At 37.7% G+C, this 21047-nt stretch overlaps 1 protein-coding gene across 2 annotated transcripts; it reads right to left on the bottom strand.

Moving 5' to 3' along the window:
- Positions 1-2086: 2086 nt before the first annotated feature.
- Positions 2087-20054, bottom strand: Chodl (chondrolectin). Of its 2 annotated transcripts, none has more exons than XM_051191779.1 (6): positions 19658-20052; positions 11511-11820; positions 11225-11382; positions 8011-8097; positions 5989-6091; positions 2087-3494 (listed from the first exon to the last, which is right to left on the bottom strand). In XM_051191779.1, the coding sequence occupies exons 1-6, from the start codon at positions 19734-19736 to the stop codon at positions 3410-3412; spliced, it is 822 nt and encodes a 273-aa protein (XP_051047736.1). In that variant the 5' UTR covers positions 19737-20052; the 3' UTR covers positions 2087-3409. The 2 variants fall into 2 exon arrangements, with proteins under 2 accessions (XP_051047736.1, XP_051047737.1); XM_051191780.1 differs by lacking the exon at positions 2087-3494 and adding an exon at positions 4740-4850 and having other exon boundaries at positions 19658-20054.
- Between the last annotated feature and the right edge of the window lie 993 nt (positions 20055-21047).

Raw genomic sequence — 21047 nt, 5'->3', positions numbered from 1 at the left:
CAACTGAGAGTTTCATGAGAATGAAAAAAAAATTCTTTTTCTTCTAAACCAAATAATTTAAATACTGGGATAAGGAAGAACGACAAAACAAATTCAAATCAATCTTTGCAACATAAAGTAACTCTAAAATGCATTTTTGTTTCATAATAAACAATTATTTTTATAGACATCATTTCCTTTGTTTTGAATCATTTTTATCATCTTCTATTGTGTGGAGGGTTATTATTTTAAGACATTCTGCATACATTTAAGCAAAAATAGGTAAAGAAATGAAATGTAATAGTTGGCCTGAAGGGTGCAGTTGTTTGAAATGAGCTGTTGTAACTCATCTAATTTCGCTTTAGTGTACCATCAGAGTCACTCTTGTTTTCTTGCTTTACCATCTGTATGCATTTCAAGTTAAATGTAACATTTTCCTGTTCATAAAAGTACATTTGTTATAAACTCATATTGCAAACATAATCACATCTTCACTGTGCCTTTCATCCAGGTAAAGAAAACACACAAAGTCTCTCTCCTGACCATAAAATGTAAAAGGAAACTACCTAATAATGTCATTCTACACAAATATTCTTTATTTGGGTCATTTTAATTTAGCATTTACATCAAGCTGGTATTTTCTAAAATCTCAAAAAACAAGCAGGTATTTTGAGGAAATTCAGCTATTAAATTTCTTTCTTAGTTTATATATTTACAGAAGATCTTTAACTTGAAAAACTTGTTCTGAAACAGCCGAGTTTCCCATGGAAGTCAAAAATGTATAATAAATTAATTTTCTTTACTACTTTAATCTCTTGGATCATTTCCAGAGTAACTACAAATGTCAATTCAGTTTACGACACAGATCCTGCTAAAATCCATAGCAACTTAAACACAAAATGCACATATGCACACACAGAGAGACATATTTCACACACACATACACACACACACACCCACACACTCTCTGACATATTTTTGCAAGAATTGAAACAATGGAAGGATGAATCGGGTTCAAATCAGTTGAGTAAGAGGCAGCACTTGCTGTGATTTGCATTGTGGAAGAAGGGAAGCTTCAGCTACACTTAGAGACAATGATTACAATTGGGGCAATCAAGAAACACTGGAAACAGCTGTACAGACAGGAATGACCCTGAAGGTTGAGGACAGAGGTCAAAAGACAGTCAGAGCATGGGAAACATGCCATTAAAAGAAGGTTGAACAAGATGATGCAGGACTGGATGTTCCCATATACAACAACACAAATAGGGCTCTCAGAACACACTCTGCTTAGGAAAACAGTTACTACTCACCTGAGCCTAGCAAGGAGAAAGGAGCACAAAGATTGGGGTGTGTTGTTTGTTTTGAATTTGTGAAAGCAGCTCCATATTTAATGGCATTTCCCAACATGTATTTAAACAATGTTCTGCAAATACAGAGTAGTTACATCACATATTGGTTTGTTTTGTTTTTTGAGGACCAGCTAAAACTTCCAGAAATGCTTAGAATGGTATCGTGTCCACCTTCTAATGGGAAGTAAATGTCTTTCCCCAGCCTTGTTACAGATGGAGTTTGCCACTGACATCTGTAGTTACCCTGACCCGGATAGCAATAAAAGGGGGAACAACAGCCTTGCCTGACCACTTTGTCCTTCCACCCTCCAGCTGTTAGAGTTCCAAGAGGCACAGACAAACCCCCGTTTCCGTTCTCACGGTTCTAACTAAGGGAAGAAATTGGTGGAGTTGGCAAGGAAGGAAAACATAGATCCAAGCAGCTGGGCTCCCATTTGACCCAAAAGATGGAGGGCCACAGAAAGGATGGGGGCCGAATGAGGACAGCTGAGCTTAGAATGCAGTTGCCCATCTCAGTCTCAGAGCAGCAGATAGAGACCAGAGGTCCCATTTGCCTCTTATTTAAACAAACCAATTCTATGTAAGGGAAGTACTGGCCGACAAAGACTGGCCAAAAATATGAAGTTTCCCTGTTCACTCTATATCCTTGCCTTCCATGTTCTTCACATGTAATGTTTATTTTCATCTTCAGGTAGTGATGAAACACAACTGTTCACTTAAGAATTTAGACAACACCAATGATCATTCCTCAGAAATAAGCACTTTTTATTTGATCAAAAGTAACATCGGGACATTTGAAGACAAAATAGTCACAACTCTCTCTTGAGAAGAACAAATGCTACCTGTTGAGGAAACTGGATCAGACAGAAGGGAGCCACAGTTCACAATCATGAACAAACCCTCATCAAAGATATCTAAACATCAATGGCATCTAGCCCCTGGCCCGTGAACTGGTGTGATTTGTAGTTTTTGTTTTGTTCTTAATTGATAATATCAGTGTATTCTGCTTAGCATCACACTGCTGAAAACCATTCAGGCCTATATATCAATACAAGCTAAATTCAGTTAGAAACCCTAGCTGAACTGCAGCTGTCTGACTCCAGGGTCAATTCCAGCCCTCCAACAGCCACCCTGTTCGGTTGACAGGGAGGAGCTGCACCTTGAGTCCAGACACTTGGAGAACAGCTTGCAATTCTATAGGCAACGTGTGAAGACCTGTGATTTGTACTGTGATGCCACTTTTTTCCAAGATAAACTACATTGGTGTATATACACTATTAATAAAGACATTTTATTACAAAACTCAGTTTAATTTTAAATTAAGAATAATTGTAAGGCACGTGTCTTGCACAATTGAAGTTAGACAGTTCTTGCCTTTAAGTAAAGGTTTTCAGGAGATTTAAAACACAGTCAATGAAACAGTTTCTTATTTCTGAAGAGATTTCCTAACCTTATGCAACCAAAAACAGAAATGGAAAAACATGAACTATTTCTGCAAAAAAAAAAAAGAATAAAAAAAGTTTTCCCAATGGAAAGATTTCTTTGTGTCTATGTGAATTCAGTATTTTCAGTATTTAATCAAAATAGCATGTATGCAAAAATGAAATGCCATAAATATAAATATTTGAACACTCCATATTTATCAGACACTTTTGCAAAGGTAGAATGTTTCTGCACACTGTAAATGTGAATCCAAATTATATTACATGAAATAAAGCAATACTGATCAATTATGAAAATGAAAAAAAAGCAAAAGTAACTATTTCCAACACAGGCACTCCAGATGTGTCCACTGAAATTTACTGCATGGTCAATTTCATTTACATGAAGTTTGGTGCATCCTTTGGCTGAGAAAGCAGATCTCCTCACTCCATGATCAACACAGCATATTTTGTAAGTGTAACTATGGACATATAAAAATTATTTTGACGTTTGCCTCAAGGGGGAGCTTATAGTTCATCTTGCAGATCCTTTGAGATTTTTTTTAAGCCATTCCAAGCTAATGATGCCATTCCTTACACTGATCAAGAATTACAAAACTATGTTTTTTTTTTTTCTGGAGCAAAGTCAGTTAAATATTATACTTCCATGCCACTTTCCTTCCTTGTGCTCTTTGAAATCCACAGTGTAGACTGGTTTGGGCTAGTTTTTGTTCTTCCTTTACTGAAAAACATAAAAAGAAATGAATTCAGTTCCTGAATCTGTTTATCAAGCTGGTTGTGTCTTCATCCAAAGAGAGATGCTCAGACAGTTAGGATGAGTTCTTCTTTCCTCAGCAGCATGTTTTCTATTCCTACAAGAAAGTCTAGATATCACTGTGTGAAGATGACAGTCTGTATGAGACTTGAAAATAAAGCAACAGACATACCTGCATTTGTTAACTCACCAAAGAGTTCAAACACACATGCATAACAATGCTTGACTGGGTACTAAAACATCCAGTTTCCCCCAATAAATCTTGTTTTCTCTGGCCAGATTTCTACATATTACTTGGGTACTCTAAAATAATGTCTGTTGCAGTTAGTGTCAAATCATCCAAACACATGCTATGGCCCTAAATGTAAGGAATGCCTATTTGCCTTCTGCCATCAATCTTCCTGAGCTCCACTTAAGTCAACTGTGTACAGAGAGCTTAATTTTGCCCCTGTCTCAAACCTACTTAGGTCATTTGTGTACAGAAAGCTTAATTTTCCCTCCCTCTGTTCAAAACAGACACATTTGGTGACTTAGGAGCTTGTGAGTTCTGCGTCCAAGATATGTCTGTCATGAAACTTCTGTTCTGTAGAACTGGACCCAGGCCCTCATGGCAGCCCGTGCCTGGGATTCTGATGGTTTTTCCTATAATGGTCACTGCTCAGGCTACTGCAGAAGTGTCTATAAGTTTCCCCAAGTCATTCTCTACCATATACATGTCAATATCTGCATTTCTTTGCTTTAGTTTCCTTAGGATGGCCAATCATCTGGTCTGTCCACATTCCCCATGTTTAGTACTTACTTCTATCCCTAGGTATTCACACTTCAGCCTCCACACTTTTGCCAAACTCACAGAAGCAACCCTGCACTATTCTACCATCCTGTAGAATTGTGAAACTTTCTAAGGACAAATAAGGACTATTTCTAAAGCCCGGTGCATTACAATGCAAAATACTTTGTTCATATCAATTTGAATGTTGTGATTAATAAAACTCCAAATTACATGTTATATAGATATTCCTTCAAATGAGTAAAGTCAACATAATTAACTCTACCAAGTATAACTAACATGAAGTGAAAGTAAGCCAGGCAAACTTTATGAAGAGCAGATTATTTTAAATGGTAGGAAGAGTAATTACATTGTCAATGTGGCTGTGATTGTAACTAATATTTCACTTAAAAGATTCCTTTAGTTAAGGAAAGGAAAGTTATTGTGGCATGGGTATGGAATGAGAAACCGCCATGTGTACCAGTTGGAATTTAAACTTTCTGCAAGGCACTCAGATGATAATGGAGTGGAGTCTGATGAAGTTTCTCCTGGCTTTCCTGGAAGAAAGGAAAAGGGGAGGATCTAAGAATGGTGAACACAGGACGTCAGCTCATCCGGCAGCTGAGAGTGCCCAGTTTTGTTTCTTTTTTCTGACTCTGAAGTTTGCAAACCAGTGAAGCCAGCCACAGATCTTTTCAATGAATACAACCATTATTTGGGAGAAAGAAAACAAGCCTCAGGGGAAATGCTTTTACTCAACACATTAACACATTTTCCTTGACAAGTGAGAATGTTTGAATCCTATTTTAATGTTTACTTATGAATTTGCTAGTTAAATGGCCACTTTAACAGTCTGTCTGGTCTAAGAGGGCATTCACAATCCCCCTACACTATTGCTCTCCCAATGAGAAATCAGACGGGATTCCATCTAGAGTCTTCAGAATTAGAGCAAGAAATGACATATTTTCTATTGTGTTTATTATGTATAAAATATTGGAAAATAAATTTTATAGTGTTCCATATGGCTTTTAATGAAAGTCAAGAGGGTCACAAAATATATTAATTTTCCAGACTTCATTTAAAAGCTCTTCATTTTTAGCTTAAATGATTTTTATGTTTTCAAATATGTTATTGTTTAGTTTTATTTCTCTTCATCTCTTTTGGGGTTTTTTGGGGGGGATGATTCAGTTTGTTGGAAGTCTTTGCTTATTTGTTTAGATATGTTCTTGTTGTGTAGCCCAGGCTGGACTCAAACTTGCAGTCCTTCTGCTGTCCTGCCTCTGAGTTCTGGGACTCAGGCCTAGATTAGATTGCTTATAAACACACCTTAAATATCTATAACTAATGAAATTTCATATGAGCTCACACGTCACATCCACCACATATGCTAACTGTACAACACAAGGCAACTGAAGATGACCCAACTGAGCCACCGTCTTCTTGACTGAAAAGCAGAAACAAAAACGGAATCAATTCACAGGATTTGTGAAGTATAAAGGAGATGCTAGGTTCTTCACATAATCTAAGTACATACTGTAATTCTTCATGTGCTGGATTTTTACTGACAGGGAAGAACATTAAAATTCTTTAATATAAATTAAAGACATAGTAATATTTTAAAAAATTTTAAAGATCTCTCAAAGTACATTTAAGTATTTTTCTTCTTAATTATCTTGACAAAAATATGGGTATTACCTTTTATGCAACATCTGGAAACAACAGGTTCCGAAAGCAACAAGTATCAGTAAAAGTAGTGGAATCGTTGGTATAATAACATAAATTAGATTGGGAATTATACCTACAAAAACAAAACAGTTTTAGTGTTCAATGATAGATCAGAAGAAACCCAAATGCAAAGTTATGAACAAATTTCCCTAAAGATTAAGGTAAAGTAAAATTGTTACCAAAATGTAAACTCCAAGCACAAGACTTATAAAAAAAATAAAGATACTTTGACAAAATTATGAACAAAACTGTAATTCCCTGGTTGACATGCTCAATTGAATATGCATGCTTTTAAATTTCTACTACATTTCCATTTCAGACATAGGTTAATTTTCGTATCATGTTAATAATCTTAGCTGTCTCATTTTATCAATTCTTCTGCATCATTGGAGAAGTTAAGACTTTATATTAAGGAATAGTAATTACTATAATCATTGTTGACTTAGTAGTTAATCATCATAGCCAATAAGCTCGATGTCAGGAGAAAATGTAAGTATCTGGCATTAAATGACAATAAGCACATACTAGGTGGTGACGATGTAGTCACAACCCAGAGACACAAGACTCTGGAGGCAATGACATAATTTAATAAAAGTCTGAAAATAGGTCATCTTTTAGCCCTTCTCTTTCACTCTCCATGATGGCATATATTTTTAGTAGATTCCAAAGAAAATCACCAACACTCAAGACCTACACAACATGAAATGACTTTACTAGGCGCATTTCAATATTATAAGAGGAAACATATCTGTAGTTTAATCATTTCCTGATAGATTTATTTCTCACAGATCACTCTCTTGACTTCTTTACTTCATGTCTTGATGTGTGTGTGTGTGTGTGTGTGTGTGTGTGTGTGTGTGTGTGTCCCACATGGTTGTTACAGGGGGCTAAAAATGGAGACAATAGTGACTGTGGAGTATTTGGCCTTTCTTCTCAGCCTCTATCTATGAGTTATTGATTTTAAAATACTTGGGTCTTTGGGCCAATATTAACAAAAGAAATAGGATAAATGTTTCTTTACATTTGTATTATGTCATGTCACAAAAAATGTCTGCTGGCTTTGGAATAATGCTCTCATACACTGTAAACATTTTTTTAACTTATATTGGTTTATTATTATATTATTACATTATTTAATGAATAGTCAGACAGAAAAACCAGACCAGGAGAATTCTGATAAGAGGAAGGCAGAGAGTCAGATCACCAGCCAGACACAGAGGAAGCAAGATGGGAATGCCTAACTGAGAAAAGGTACCAAGCAATGTGACTAAACATAGATAAGAATTATGGGTGAATAAGAGTTGTAAGAGTTAGTTAGTAACAAGCCTGAGCAATAGGCCAAACAGTTCATAATTAATATGAGTCTCTGTGTGTTTATTTGGGACTGAATGGCTGCGGGACTGGGTGGGACAGAAACATCCAACTACAGCTGGTTAATAAGGGACTTACACTGGGGATTGCATTTTTTCACTCTGTCTTCTGGGTGACAGCGAGATAGAAAGGCCATTGTGTGTACCCCTTTCCAACATGCTATACAGTGATGTCACAGTGGTAGAATGTAATTGATCAGATAGAGATATTTTTACCAGGGAAGACTATATAAACTACAATGAGGCTTATTTTATACCTCATCTCTCCTGCCAGAACAAGCCCTAAACATTCAACGGCAAACTGGTATTAAACATGCCACTGTATGTGATAACTACTACATTTTATTGGGAAATGCTTTGTAGATACAGGTGTTAATGTTGATCACTTTGTTTCATACTAGATACTTGCATCTGAAGTGGAATTTTTTTTAAAAAAATATATTATTGTATCCAAAACACATCATTGCATAATTATTTCTAATGTAGGTCAAAAGTAAATGTCTTTGGGCCCGTAATTAATGCACCGCATCCTTGAACCACAAGAAAGGCTTCCCTGGGATCAAGATGAAGCCCTCCTTCTCAGTTATTTGCTGAGGGATACAAATACACGGAAGGGACTCACCTGCTTCCGTAACAACCACATTCTCATGCGTGTCTCCAGGTTGGTTTGTAAGAAATGGCTTTTCAACAGGGTCTGTTGGCTGAATCTCTGTAAATAATGAGCATAGGGATAACAAATAATAATTAAGCAAGGAAAATGCAAACATCAACAAAAATAAAATTCTTTCATTAAACGGCAAAAAAGGTTGCTTTAATTTCTGAATAATTTGCAGTCAAATATATATTCTGAATTTAAATGCACATAAAATTAACTAAAATAGCCAATATTTCATAATCTCTGAATAAAAGAACCAATTTGATAAATTCTTTCTATAATCCCAAACTTCATTTAGCAACCAAAAGAGGTAGAGGCAGCCTGCTCCAATCAGTAATGACAAAGAGGCCCAAAGTTACAGGGGTAAACAATCATTTGTGAACTTCAAATGTAACACATATGATACAATTGAAAAGAAAACAAAGGTAAATCTTCCGTGTAATTGCCTTTCCTGTGCAATAATAATTAGCAGATAGTTCCGTAGTTGCATGTGGTACTGCTGATTCAAGCAACAGCCATCTGAAAAACCATGTCTGTGCTACCCAAATAATGACATTCCGAAATGTGAATTCCAGTAGGGCCTGTTCCTTTTAAGAACAGTAAGTACAGATTTACAGCTCGTTTCTTTTCTAGCTTTATGGGATTAGATCTTTGAATATCCAAATGCATGAGAAATGCTTGAGTTCTTACCATAGTCTGGTACTACCATATTTTATACTTTACCCCCAAGAACCCAATTCTTACTGTAACAGTTTAGTCAAAAGTAAATTGTATTGGTGAAGACAAAAACAAAACCTAGCTAGGCATGAATATATTACACTCCTGCCAGCTACCCCACCCACCAACCGCCCAGCTGAAGACTGGCGTGAAGCACGTTTGGTTGATAAGCAAGCCTACTGTGGCTCTGAAGTCTCCTTCTGCTTGCACCTAACTACAAGGCCTCCTTCCCACACCCCCAAATCCAAACCAAGGATAACTCTTGTACCACACATCCATTTGAACTTCCTGCCTAACACAGGTTAGGCTACATGGTGTGGCACGCACAACCCTCCGACCTGTAAACCTCACATCTGGAAGGTGATAAGAGCAAGGGATCTCCTTTATCTCTCCTGAGCTAAAGTGGTCCTCCCTCCTCTGAGGTACATACTATAACTCCACTAATACTCCTGAAGTAAGTGGAATTGAAGGAGATTTTTCTTCAGATTCCTGCCACGCTATCCATGATGTGTACAACTCTAAATGGAGTTCTCCTTGGGGAACTGGAGAATGAAGGTTATCTTTCTCCAGGATCCCCATCATGGTTTCTGGGACAGTTTCTTCCTTGATGCCGTTGTTTGGGGGTTGGAGAAACTGCAGTTTCTCTCTGTAAGTCTACAGCATCCTTTTATTTATGGCGAGTCTAGGGGTTCACAGTGTTCTGAAGCTGTCCTGGGCTACATTTTGAGTTACAAGTTAGACTGGGTCATAAAGTAAAATACTGCCTCAAGAGCAGACAACAATAACAAACCCAACTGTAAATGTTTTGGTGTTAAAAAATTAGACTCATTACTCTTGTCATTTTGTGTACGAAAAAGTTACATTGAGCATTTTCTGTAGTCACCTCATCAGATCTAAAAGACAAATTTAACACTTAGAAATACTGCTATAGAATGTGTATCAGTGGACCAAAAGAATGTGTGTGTGTGTGTGTGTGTGTGTGTGTGTGTGTGTGTGTGTGTGTGTGTTTCACTAGAGAAAAGGGAAAACATAAAATTGAATTATCCCATTTCTGAAAAAACAGGGCAACTTTGTAACATTTTCATCACTGTTGGCCATTCTATTCAATAATATATGGGAGTAGAAATATAAAAATAAATAATACACTTCAAACTTATCATGAGTATAATACATAAATACATTCATACATATCACATAGCCACGTTCCTTCCTTTAACCCTCTTATTAATAAATGTCAAATGTTGCATCAAATTTAAAATATCACAGAATCTTAACTACATTTCTCTAAGACACGACTGGAAAGAATAGAAATGAATAATAGACTTCAGCTCTGCAAAGAGGTCCAGGGGTGTAATGACAGATTTAGCAGCCAAGGGCAAAGAATAAACTCACCAGGGATATAAAAAAAAAAGTTGGCTAATATACTAAAGAGCAGGATAAACATAAAAGAAGGGGAAGTCTAATCCAATAATCCCTTGTGCTTCATGGCTTTATGAGAAAAGGAATTGTGTAATTTCCAAAGAATAATGAGAACATGGGTACTTGGATATAATTGCCTTCTATGGGTACATATTATGAGGTCATGTTGACAGTCCTTCAGAAAAGTTAAAATGACCCTTTCCAACATTGTGGAGAAAAATAGAAAAATAAATATATCAAGGTTTACATATCTAACTTGAGTGTCTAAGATGATCAAATATATAAGTTTACACGTCTCTGATTAGTCCTTCTTGTAGTTTAAATACCAATTCAATTGAAGTGTTTCATTAAAGTAACTCAATTTCACTACATTCAGTGGGAAGCCACTCTCATGGGACTTAGATCAAGGTAATTTTCCCAGTGTCTGTGTATAACAAATAACTGAACGAATGTTTCTAAAGAAAAATAAAAAAAATGTCATTTTTCAAAAGATACAAATCAGAAGAATGCATAATGTGACCTTACTCTTTTTTAACTATTGAGAAAGGATTTAAGTTCAGGTGAAGGACTACATGGAGAGCACTATGCTATAACACGGTGAAATAATATGCCTGAAGAAAGCTGATTGTTCCCCTAAACTCAGCAGGATGAACCAAGGGACTAATGCTCACAAGTGTGCAAGTCTATAGGCCCTTTGGTAGCTGATACCTATTTTCTACACAGTCTCTTAAGCATTTAAGATCTTTTCACATAGACATTTGTCATTTATAAAGTATGATTACAACAGCAGAGTACAGTTCTTGTATAAATTATTATTTTCTCTTGGAAATGCCTCTCCCAGCAAATGTTTCCACCCATTCCCTCTTACCCAACACACTGGCAGGTTTGTTCTCCTATAAACAATATGCTTCAGTACATTAACAGGGAAAGCTGTTAGGTGATGCCTCATCCACAGGAATAATAGAGAAAGGCTAGAAACCTTAAAGATGAGGCCTGATATAAACAAACAGGCACAAAATCTACTATAGCTACAGATGTTTCTTACCAGGTTCATACTTGCAGATGTAATTGTGCTTCATGTTACACCTATCATCATTCCACTGGTAAAGGTAGGGACCTCCTAGGCCGGGATTGGCAGTTGGTTGATGGTACATGACAACACACTTTTCACTTCCACAAGAAGGTTCATCAGTGTACCAGTTTCTACAAATAAACAAGCAAAGGGACACTTAGCAACATGTGGTCTGAGCACTTCTAGGTATCAGGGCTTTTCTTTTGTCCTGATTCCTCCAGGACAACAATAAACACTTCCGGATCCAGTCATAGCTTACCTGAACTGGGAGCTGCTTCCATCAGACCACTGGTAAAGATCTGGGCAGGCGCCAGATGTTTGGCCATCTCCACTTCTCAAAAGTCCAATCCAGAAGTCTCCATCTGAAATCCCTGTTCCAGGTTTTGTCAGGTTCTGCAACATGCTCTCTATTAACTTCTGTTCAGCTTCATTCTCAAGACTGAGGAGGACACCTCCTTCAGTCTCACAAGCCAGCCGTGCTTCCTGGAAGCTCACTCGGCTAGACAGTTCATGGAAGTAGGCCATTTTGTAGCAGGGATGTTTCACATCAGCAAAGCACACCTTTTGACCTAAAACAAACAAAAATAAAACTGATTGTGAGGTCTTTTCTTCATAAGTTTGATATTAATCACAATAAAAACAATTCAAAATAGGAAACACTATTAAGAACTCTTTTCTCCAAGATATGTTCATGGGTGTAATAGTGGCATGGTATTTATGGGAGTAAACAACTACCCTCTGATTATACTTAAGTCATGCCTCTCCAGGAGGAAACCCATGCCTACTATGACAAACCTGGTCAATAACTAATGATTGTGGAGCTCACAAGCCACAAGGGTGAACATATTAGTGTTATTTCGGTGAATGGACATATTACCAAGGTTTCCCTCTTACATTCATATCTCTCTAGCCATAGATTAGAGCACTTCTCAAACTTCATCAGGAAGTTTCTCTGTGCTGTGGAAGGTGGTTAGCACAGAAACTCACAACTAATCCAAATGTAAAGAGTAAGTGACTTTAGAGTGCTCAGCCAGAAATAGGACATCTATATCAGACCCTCCTACCCAAAGCGTAGGTACCACCATGGAAAGGGTGTAGAAAAAAATGTAAGAGCCAAATGTTGGGGAGGACCAGAGCAAAGGAGTGTCTTATAGACATGGCAGGACCACAGTCAGTCTATAAGAAACTTCATTAATTGTAGAAAGGGTAATCATGTTTGAGTACTGTGGTAAGTAAAGAATTTATACTTTATACTCTTAACTACAGTTCATCATGCTGAACAACTATATTACATCAACATTACAACATCCCACTAGTGCTGGAAACTCAATCTGTGATCAGGAATGACACTCAAGGCAAGAGCAAGCAGAAATAAATATAATAAATGCAACAGTATTTTAGTGATACTCATTCAAGATCTTGACAAAAACTGCAAATATAAAATAGTTATTCCAGCGATGAAAACAAGCCAGCTAACTGGGATCTGAACTTAGGAGCTTCAAACTGAAAGGTACAAACAAATTAATACATAGACTAACCTGAAATTAACAAAAAATAATGTATCAGTAGAAAAGGTCATGGGAAATGAGCTAGAAGCATCAGTAGGGAAAATCATCTGAAATAATCATTGACAGGAAGCAATGGAAATCCCAATGCTAAGTTCTAATAGAAATCACACATAAATTTGAAATTTTACCCTTGCTTGTTATTAGGTTTTATGACGATTTCATTTTTAAAATAGTTGTTCCTGGTAAGATTTCAATTATTCTTACACGTGTATATTTTTATTATTGCATTTAAGAAGCAAGCTCACATCCTATTTTCATCTAGTACATCCTTTACATATTTCTAAGTTTCTGAATATATCTTAGCTACATTCCCCTGAGTTTCCAAGTTCCAAATTTTCACTCCCTCAAGCATTTTCATTAGATACTGCTTTTATTTTTTAAGATTTTTTATAAGATCTCAATGGAAGTAAAAAAAGTATAGTGGGATGTTTATGCTGAGTAACATGAATTTATATGTAATAAAACCAGGTCACTTAAAGGGCTTCCTGGATATGATTTAAGTGTTAAAATTCATTACTCATTATATTTGATATATTAAAAGGTAAGTTCATCTCTAGTCTATACATGGTGAAGGGATATAATGTGATTGAAATTCACTCATGTATAAAATTAAGATACTACTTACAATAAAAATGCATAGAGATCTCTGAGTATAATGTAGAAATTCCTAATACTCTTTATTATGTTACATTGTAAAAGGTAGTGATTCCTAGAGAAAGGATTGCATTTTAAATAATTCACAACTAATGCTCCATGGGTCCTGGAGAAACTGCCACCTTGGCACTCTGTACTAGGCAGTCTTTCCCTATAGATGGAGTGAGTCTGTGATCGCAACAAATGAACAGAGATGATGATGCCTGCATCATCAAGACAGAAGCATTTTATCTGCTGGAACAGATATGTTAACCCCAAAGGACATTTGGTGAGTGCCAGCTGAGTCTTCATGTTTGAACTAAAAAGCTACTACCAGGTCAGGGAGAGCAAGACTGTTTCCAAGAAATTTTAGACACACTGCACAATTATTATGGCTCACATAGAGTCAGTTAATGCTGACTGGATGAGTACCTTTACACATAATTCTACTTTACTACTCGTGTCTGCCTTATTGTGCACATTTGGCCCTAGCTGTGGCAAAATGAGCAGGAGCTGGAGCTATGGAGCTTGCTGCTGCACTTGGGCTGATCCCATTTGGCTGCAATCACAGTGGAACTCGAACAGCTGGGAAACAAATGTTGCCCTAATTCCCAGACAAGTTCTGCTAATGCACATCTTATGTGACTTTCCCGATTCACAGAAAATCCAGCCTTCTTAGAGAACAATTATGATGACTTGCCTCATTGCCCTGGTTGATCACATGAAAACTTTCCCTGAACTTTTGTAAACATCATATTCAAATAAAATCTTTCAGAAATGTTTTATGGAAGGATAATTTTTCTGTAAGTCACAAAGTTAATGCTTAGGGCACATGCATACTGGCTAACTACAAAGAAGTCTCAATTCAGAATCTCTAGTTAGAAATTACTTGGTTTTAGCTACTCTACAAAGGCCTTCCTCTTCAGATTCTAGAAACACTGATAAAAGGAGAAGTCTGAGATAGCCTCATGTACTTACTTTTACAAAATATTCTGGATGTGCACCTGGACCTAAATAATCTTCAAGTCTAATAACTAAATATTTAAATTTTCTCAAATAAATTTGCATAGAATTATAGAAGCAAATATTCACCCCTATCAGATTTGTAAATACATGGGCCCACACTGAACCACAAACCTAGATAAGTACTTTTCTTTACAAAAGGCTTGAAACTAGTTTTGGCGAGTACCAAGAGTAAAACACATGAAGTTATGACAATTTGTTTCTTCTTCTTGAGTAGAAACAATAATTTGGTTTTACTCTCCTCAAGTAATTTTTTGTAGCATGGTCTGCAGTTGTGAGGTTGTCAAACATTTCTTTTTCTTTCTTATCAACATTAGATAATAATTCATGTAGATCATGTTGTTCCATAAAAACAGAGAAGAAAGTATAAATTTCTTTACTTCAGTTATGCTGCACACTTAATTGAAAAGAAAATGAACATATAAAAGGGACAATGTGATAACTCTCACCTAAACCAGATTGGATAAACTTAAGATTAATTACTAGAATCCAAAAACAAAACAAAACAAAAAACCCTTTACCTAATTCTTTCCTATCCCCCTCAAAACACACTAAAACACATGTGGTATTGAAATATATGAATTGCATGATCTCTAAGAATAAATCAATTGTCTGGAACTAAGTGAAAGAAGGTGTCATTTATTCTAAGTGTTCTATTTGCAATTCTCAAGAACATACCAATTTCTAGAGAATTATTATTTGAAGTTGAGACAGATTTATTAAGGTTAACTTATATATGCAAGATGGGTTTTATGATTCACTTAACTGCAGAGTGCACGATAGCTGGCGTCTATCCTCTTATACTAAGAAAATCACATTTTCCATCTTGGGTCACTTCAGGGATGGTGGCAAGCAACAGTCTTTCTGATCTATCCCTCCAAGAAACACTACAGGCTTTCTGAGGTATACTGATATCTGAAATAAATATAAAGATTATGAATGGAAAGCCATTCATAATAATTCATAATATTATACTTGAGAGTTTAAACATCCAATCAAAGAGAAGTTCCTTAGGTCCCACAGAACTGAAAGTAATTGGAATGAATGAAACTTTCATGATCACATTTGTTTCCTAAAAACTTGTTTCACAGAACTAATCCTCATAATTGTCTGAAGTTGACCAATAATTTGAAATAGGAGATCTCACTGCCAGTACAATCCACACCTTTGGAGGAAGTGGGAAAAACTGAATCTGTTGACAGGTAACTAAGAGGTTCTTTTTAAAAAGCTATTCAACTGGAACAGTTGCTTTTGCCCCTAGAAAACTCAACTCTAGACACAGGGCTTCTCACCCTTCCCACCCTTCCCACATGCACAAGGCATTAATGTATCAAAACCATTCAATCCTCCAGGCCACTGTATGAGGCTGATTTTTCTCATCCCATCTGTAAAATAAAAAGGGCTCACAAAGACAGAGTTTAAAAGTTTGTCCATGTTCACACAGATCATAACTGCAAACAGGGTTGGAAACAGACTCAGTGGTTCTGCTGCCCACTTTCCATGGTGTCTATACTTTCCCACAAGCAATAGACATTAAAAGACTTAATGAATAATAATGAATAAATAATGAATAAATGGACATGCATGAATCTATACTGTGTTAGAGATATTGATTGAATATAGCTATTGGTTGGTTATTAATAGCTGGTATAAGCACAAGAATGTGTACTGGAAAAGTGGTTTTTGAGTATGTATTTTTTTATGTTGAATAATTAGATCAGAGTTAATTTGAGGGCACTTCTATCTCCAAACGTGTGTGTGTGTGTGTGTGTGTGTGTGTGTGTGTGTGTGATATCTCATTTGTTCTTTTATTTTCTCAATAAAACAATTAAAACCTAAATTGGGCATCATCTCAAATACTATCAGTACAGACATAATACAGCACCTAGTTGTCTGTATGGATGCATCTGTATATTAAGATCTGGTATAGAAGGGAGATGTAAGTGGTAAAAATTACTAATGAAGCATCAGCTGCATTTCCCCTTTCCAGAGCCCTTTTAAAAATACAGATTTTTTTTTTTTAGCATTAATGTACGGATAGTGCCACCATATGATAATGATGAACAGTCACTAAGGAATAATGCCTGTGATAAATGAGTAGTTTATTAAATGCCTAGTAATAAGATTAATTTGCTCCCTTTTTGCCCAAGAGATACTTAAAGTAATTGCATCTTTGCAACCTGCACTGTCATCATGTCTGCTTTGATGATGTCATGGGATTTTTCTGTAAGCCAGAATATGCAATACAGTTCCACTTGCATCTTCCTCGCTGTTAAATTACCTTTTAGAAACCAGTCGCTGGTCATCACACATGTGACATTCTATGTTCTCTAGATGATAAAGAGAAATCTACATATAACTGGCTCCACTAGCTAACTCTCCAAAGTGGCCTTTTCACTCTCTGCTAAATTATGGAGGGAAGGGACTTAAAGTCAGAGACTCCAAACAACCTGGTAAAAATAGAGAGTAATTGTTTAGTTGCGCATTTAAAAATCATGTGTGACTCCACAAAGCACATGGATTGCTATAGGGAAGTCAGTAGCAGGCCCAATAACCTTGTTTCTAAAGGGCTGTTTTCCCGTAGTCTCGAAGATAAAGTTTATCTCTGCTGTAGTAGCGTTAAGACTTTGCATGTAAAAGAGTTCTAGAGAAATTTGAGGGGTTCCTTGAATATGATTAATGCCACATTGAAGCATGAGATGTTTGGGACTAGTTCTCCGAACTCTAGAAAGAATAAAAGAAAGAAAGGAAGAAAGAGAGAAAGGTTTCATTAAAATATTTCAAATGTCTTAAAATAAAATGTTACTTGCTTCTCCCAAGCTAAAGACCTCAGTTTCAATCCCCCATTTTCATATTATACCTTAAGGAAAAATCTCAAACTTTGTCTGAAGACAAATGCTATTACCAGCTAGTGACTTTCTGAACAGAATGATTAAAGAGATGCAACAGATGCTCTCTACCCATCTGTGCGGAGTAAGAAATCATCATACAATTCAGATCCTCAACTGAGTTTCCCAGTGTGCATCACAAACTCAGTAAACTCACTGATTATTATCATCAGACTTCTCTGTGTGCACTGTGCACTGCATTAGTGCACTGGACACTATTAAATCTTCTGTAGATCAGCTGATGAAGTTGATGGAAATGTATTTATCCTTAAACTATTTTCCCTTTTAAATGATGTGTTTAAAAGTACTGGAATGTATCTTGTTGAATGTTGTGAAACGTGAGAAACATATCTGGAGATTTAGTTTGTCAATGTCTGTCTTTTGAGGATATGGCATATAAGTGATTATTAATATTACAAAGGAATTATAAGTTGTCTTCCTGAAATTTAGTAAGTATGTTCGGAATAGTGGACAGCAAAGCTGTCTCAGTTTTCTCCGGACACGAGAAGGGACTGGGTAACTGGCCCTAGTGGCATAAAATGGTTGCTGCACAATTCAGAAGAAATATCAACAGGCTGACAGTGGACATGTTAGGAAATATTGTTTGAAAAATAACAGATTTTAGGCTGCTCTCTACTCAGCCCATCACAGCTAGAATTATTCAAAGCCTATAATTCCTAAATCAGTTTACAGATAAATTTCAATGTGAAGACAATCAAATTATTCATAAGGAAAACATAACTAATTGTTCTAATCTCAAGTCAACATCATAATTTATACTAAATCAAATAAATCATGATCAGTTACTCAGAAATTTTCCAGATGTCATCCTCAAGATGCCCATGAATTGTTAAAGAAAAGCAATAGCCAAAGTTTTGGAATAAGTTATATAGAAGTACAATGAAATTTAAACTTTTCATCAACAAGGAATTTGAGTTCAGTTTTCCACCCTGAATATCTCCCTCTTCCTTTGGAACTTTAAGGCATATACATAATATGAGAACAAAGAAACATTATTAAGTTAGTGGAATGCTTCTGTTTGTTTAAAAATGCCATATGTTCAAAGCAGAATCTCTTGCTGTTCATTTATTTGCATGAAAATTTCTCGAAGACAAAGGGAGTGAAATATGCAGTTGGTTCCTCCAGACAGAACTCCATGGAGTCCTTTATTTCCTGCTAAATTAGGGAGGGAAAGGATGTAAACTCATAGGCTCTGAAAGTCCTGTGAAAAGCTACTTGAGGCAGACTGCTTACCTATACTTTCTTGAATTGTATCTGACTGAGTGACATACAGGGATTGCGGAGGGGCTTAAATATGCTAGATCCTAAAGATCTGATTTCTGAACTCTTTTAGTTGCTGTCATCTTGCATCTATCAGTGACGCCCATTGGGCAGATGGACAAGCTTTCAGTGGACCACATCTGCTGTGTACTGCTCTTCTGAATTCACCAAACTCATTGCAAGTGTTTGATGAGCATAGCATGAGCTTTCTGCGTGGGGATCCGTAAGTATTAATGGGGAGTGGGTATGATGTGAATTCCTCAATGATTAGACAATGAACTCTGGGGAAACAAATAAATAAATAAAACAGAGACAAAGCTAGGAAACTTGGTAATTTTGACCTCTTTCCCTTTTACTGGTTTGAGAGAATTGACTGCACTTGTGGGATGCACGGACCCAAATTCCTTACCAAGAATACCTCAAACCAAACCTCCACCCAATTCCACTTGGATGTTTCCTGAGTTGTCTAACTAGGAATGAAGTGTGCAAAAAAAGAACGGCGCCAGTGCAATGCCTCTCCCTGTTTTTTGCCAGTCCTCCTGAGAACAAAGGCTGCAAACTGGGACATGGGAACTAGGCTGGTCTCAGAAACCATCCTTGAGAGCACCCTGGCTGGATTGAAGCCAGACCAACAGGAGGTGGCATTCATGCTGCTCTCTTTTGCGTCCACACTCTGCCTGCCTAGCTCTACCACACCCCTTTCGCAGGTGCCCAACCCTGCCTGCCTGTGATCCGCGCTCTCTATCTTCCAAAGAAAAGTGGAAAATCATTGCTAGAAGAGATTGCGCTGCTCCGGGTTTAGCTAGAGCTTCTTCCACAGCTATAAAGACGTTTCAAAAAGAACTAAAACTTTCTGTTTTGCGGACAGAGGGTGAAAGAAAAGGAGAGCATGTTTTTTCACCGTCTCTCTGGTTGCCCAACTCAGTACAATTTTCCAACTCTTGAAGGAGTCCCCACCCTAATGTAGACTGCCTCTTACCGCCCTGGAGTCCCAAGTCTCTGCTCAGACTTACCGCTGACCACCCGTCGGGCAAAGGCTGAGTGGCTGCAGAGCAGCGCAGCTCCCAGCAGCAGGGAGACCATGCGGATCATGGTGGCCAGGCTTCTGCAGCAGGTGTCCAGTGAAGCAAAGGCGGTGTCCTCCCGCAGCACAGCCCCCGGCCGCTCTAACCAGCAGCCTCCTCGCTTTCCTGCTGGGTACTACTCCCTCCTTCCCAGCACAGGAGCTAGGATCCCTGTAAGCATCGCCTTCAGCGGGAACCCGCTGCCAGGCTGCCCGGTGCGGCACTGGGCTGGAGCGCAAGAGACTGTGGGCGTGTGTCTTTCTGGAGGCAGGGAACAGGGTTAGGGATTCCTGTGTCTGTATCAATTGCAAAGGTGAACTAAGATCCCTAGCGCAGACCTAAGCAGCCTTCTTCGCGTTCCTCTCAGGTTTCTGTGTCCTAAGGGGTTGAGCTGGTGTACCCTAGTCCTGGTTCCTGCCGCAGCAGCAGCGGTGGCAGCAATAGAAACTCTGCTCTGGCTGCACCGTCTTATATACACCCAGAGCCTGGGGTTCCAACCCCTAGCTAGTAATCATTTTAACTACTTCGCCTCTCCTGCCAAGCAAAGCATCTGGCCCCGCCCCTAAAGCCTGGAGCCACTTTGAAAACAGTATAGTCAGCAGTCCCTCCCCCTCCACTCCCCTGGTCCCCACCCCCTTCCCATTTGCCAACAGACTTCAATACTCATTTGTGTAAAAATGTGACAGCTTTGCTATTAAACTCGGGCAAAAGTTGGCTCCATTTTGGTTTTCTCAAAGATAAATGTCCACGGGGATGCCAAGTCGCAGGGCCTTTCTCTTTTTCTGCTAAATTGCTTGATCATATGTATGGCGAGATGCAGGGCACTAGCCACTGTTTAAGATGGATTGGCAGAGTGGGAGCCAAAACCTGCTCAGTGAATTATATAACGTGGCAGCTTTTTTTTTCCCACCTAGCTTCTGCAAATAGATTACTTCTTCCCAACAGGTTGCTTGACTAAATTGCCACAGAAGCAAATTGAAAAGTATCTTGGCAACGAGTTTTCCCTCTACTGATTTCAATCTCAGTATTCGAAACTCCGGGGGGGGGGGGGAATCAAGACAAAATAAAAATTCTAGATTGTTGGGAACTTCATGGATGTAAAATGAGTGAATTTCTTTGAAACCATCCTTCAGTGCTACACGGTGTCCACTGGATGTTAAGTCTCACTTTAAGGAGACTTAAACCCAACCCTGACCCACTCTAACAGGCCAATGACTGCTGGTTTTCCACCTTCAAAGATTACAGGAGAGACAGAACATCCACCTGATGCTCATGTAGGTTTGGGGGAATCTTAGCCCTTGTCTTCTTGCTTACATGGCAAATGTTTTAACTGTTGAGC

Source organism: Phodopus roborovskii, unplaced genomic scaffold (genome assembly GCF_943737965.1).
Source record: "Phodopus roborovskii unplaced genomic scaffold, PHOROB, whole genome shotgun sequence".
Classification (NCBI taxonomy): domain Eukaryota; kingdom Metazoa; phylum Chordata; class Mammalia; order Rodentia; family Cricetidae; genus Phodopus; species Phodopus roborovskii.
The sequence above is the reverse complement of the archived record's forward strand: the minus strand, read 5'-3'. Positions and strand labels throughout refer to the sequence as shown.

What these genes read in the sequence shown, in the direction of transcription:
- Chodl (XM_051191779.1), bottom strand. Translation starts at nt 19,736, where the DNA reads ATGATCCGCATGGTCTCCCTGCTGCTGGGAGCTGCGCTGCTCTGCAGC. An exon ending in TGCCCGACGGGTGGTCAGCG is followed by an intron (nt 11,821 to 19,657) that starts GTAAGTCTGAGC and finishes TGTTTGTTTTAG; the next exon opens with GTCAAAAGGTGTGCTTTGCT. An exon ending in TGTGGTTGTTACGGAAGCAG is followed by an intron (nt 6,092 to 8,010) that starts GTGAGTCCCTTC and finishes TTGTTTTTGTAG; the next exon opens with GTATAATTCCCAATCTAATT.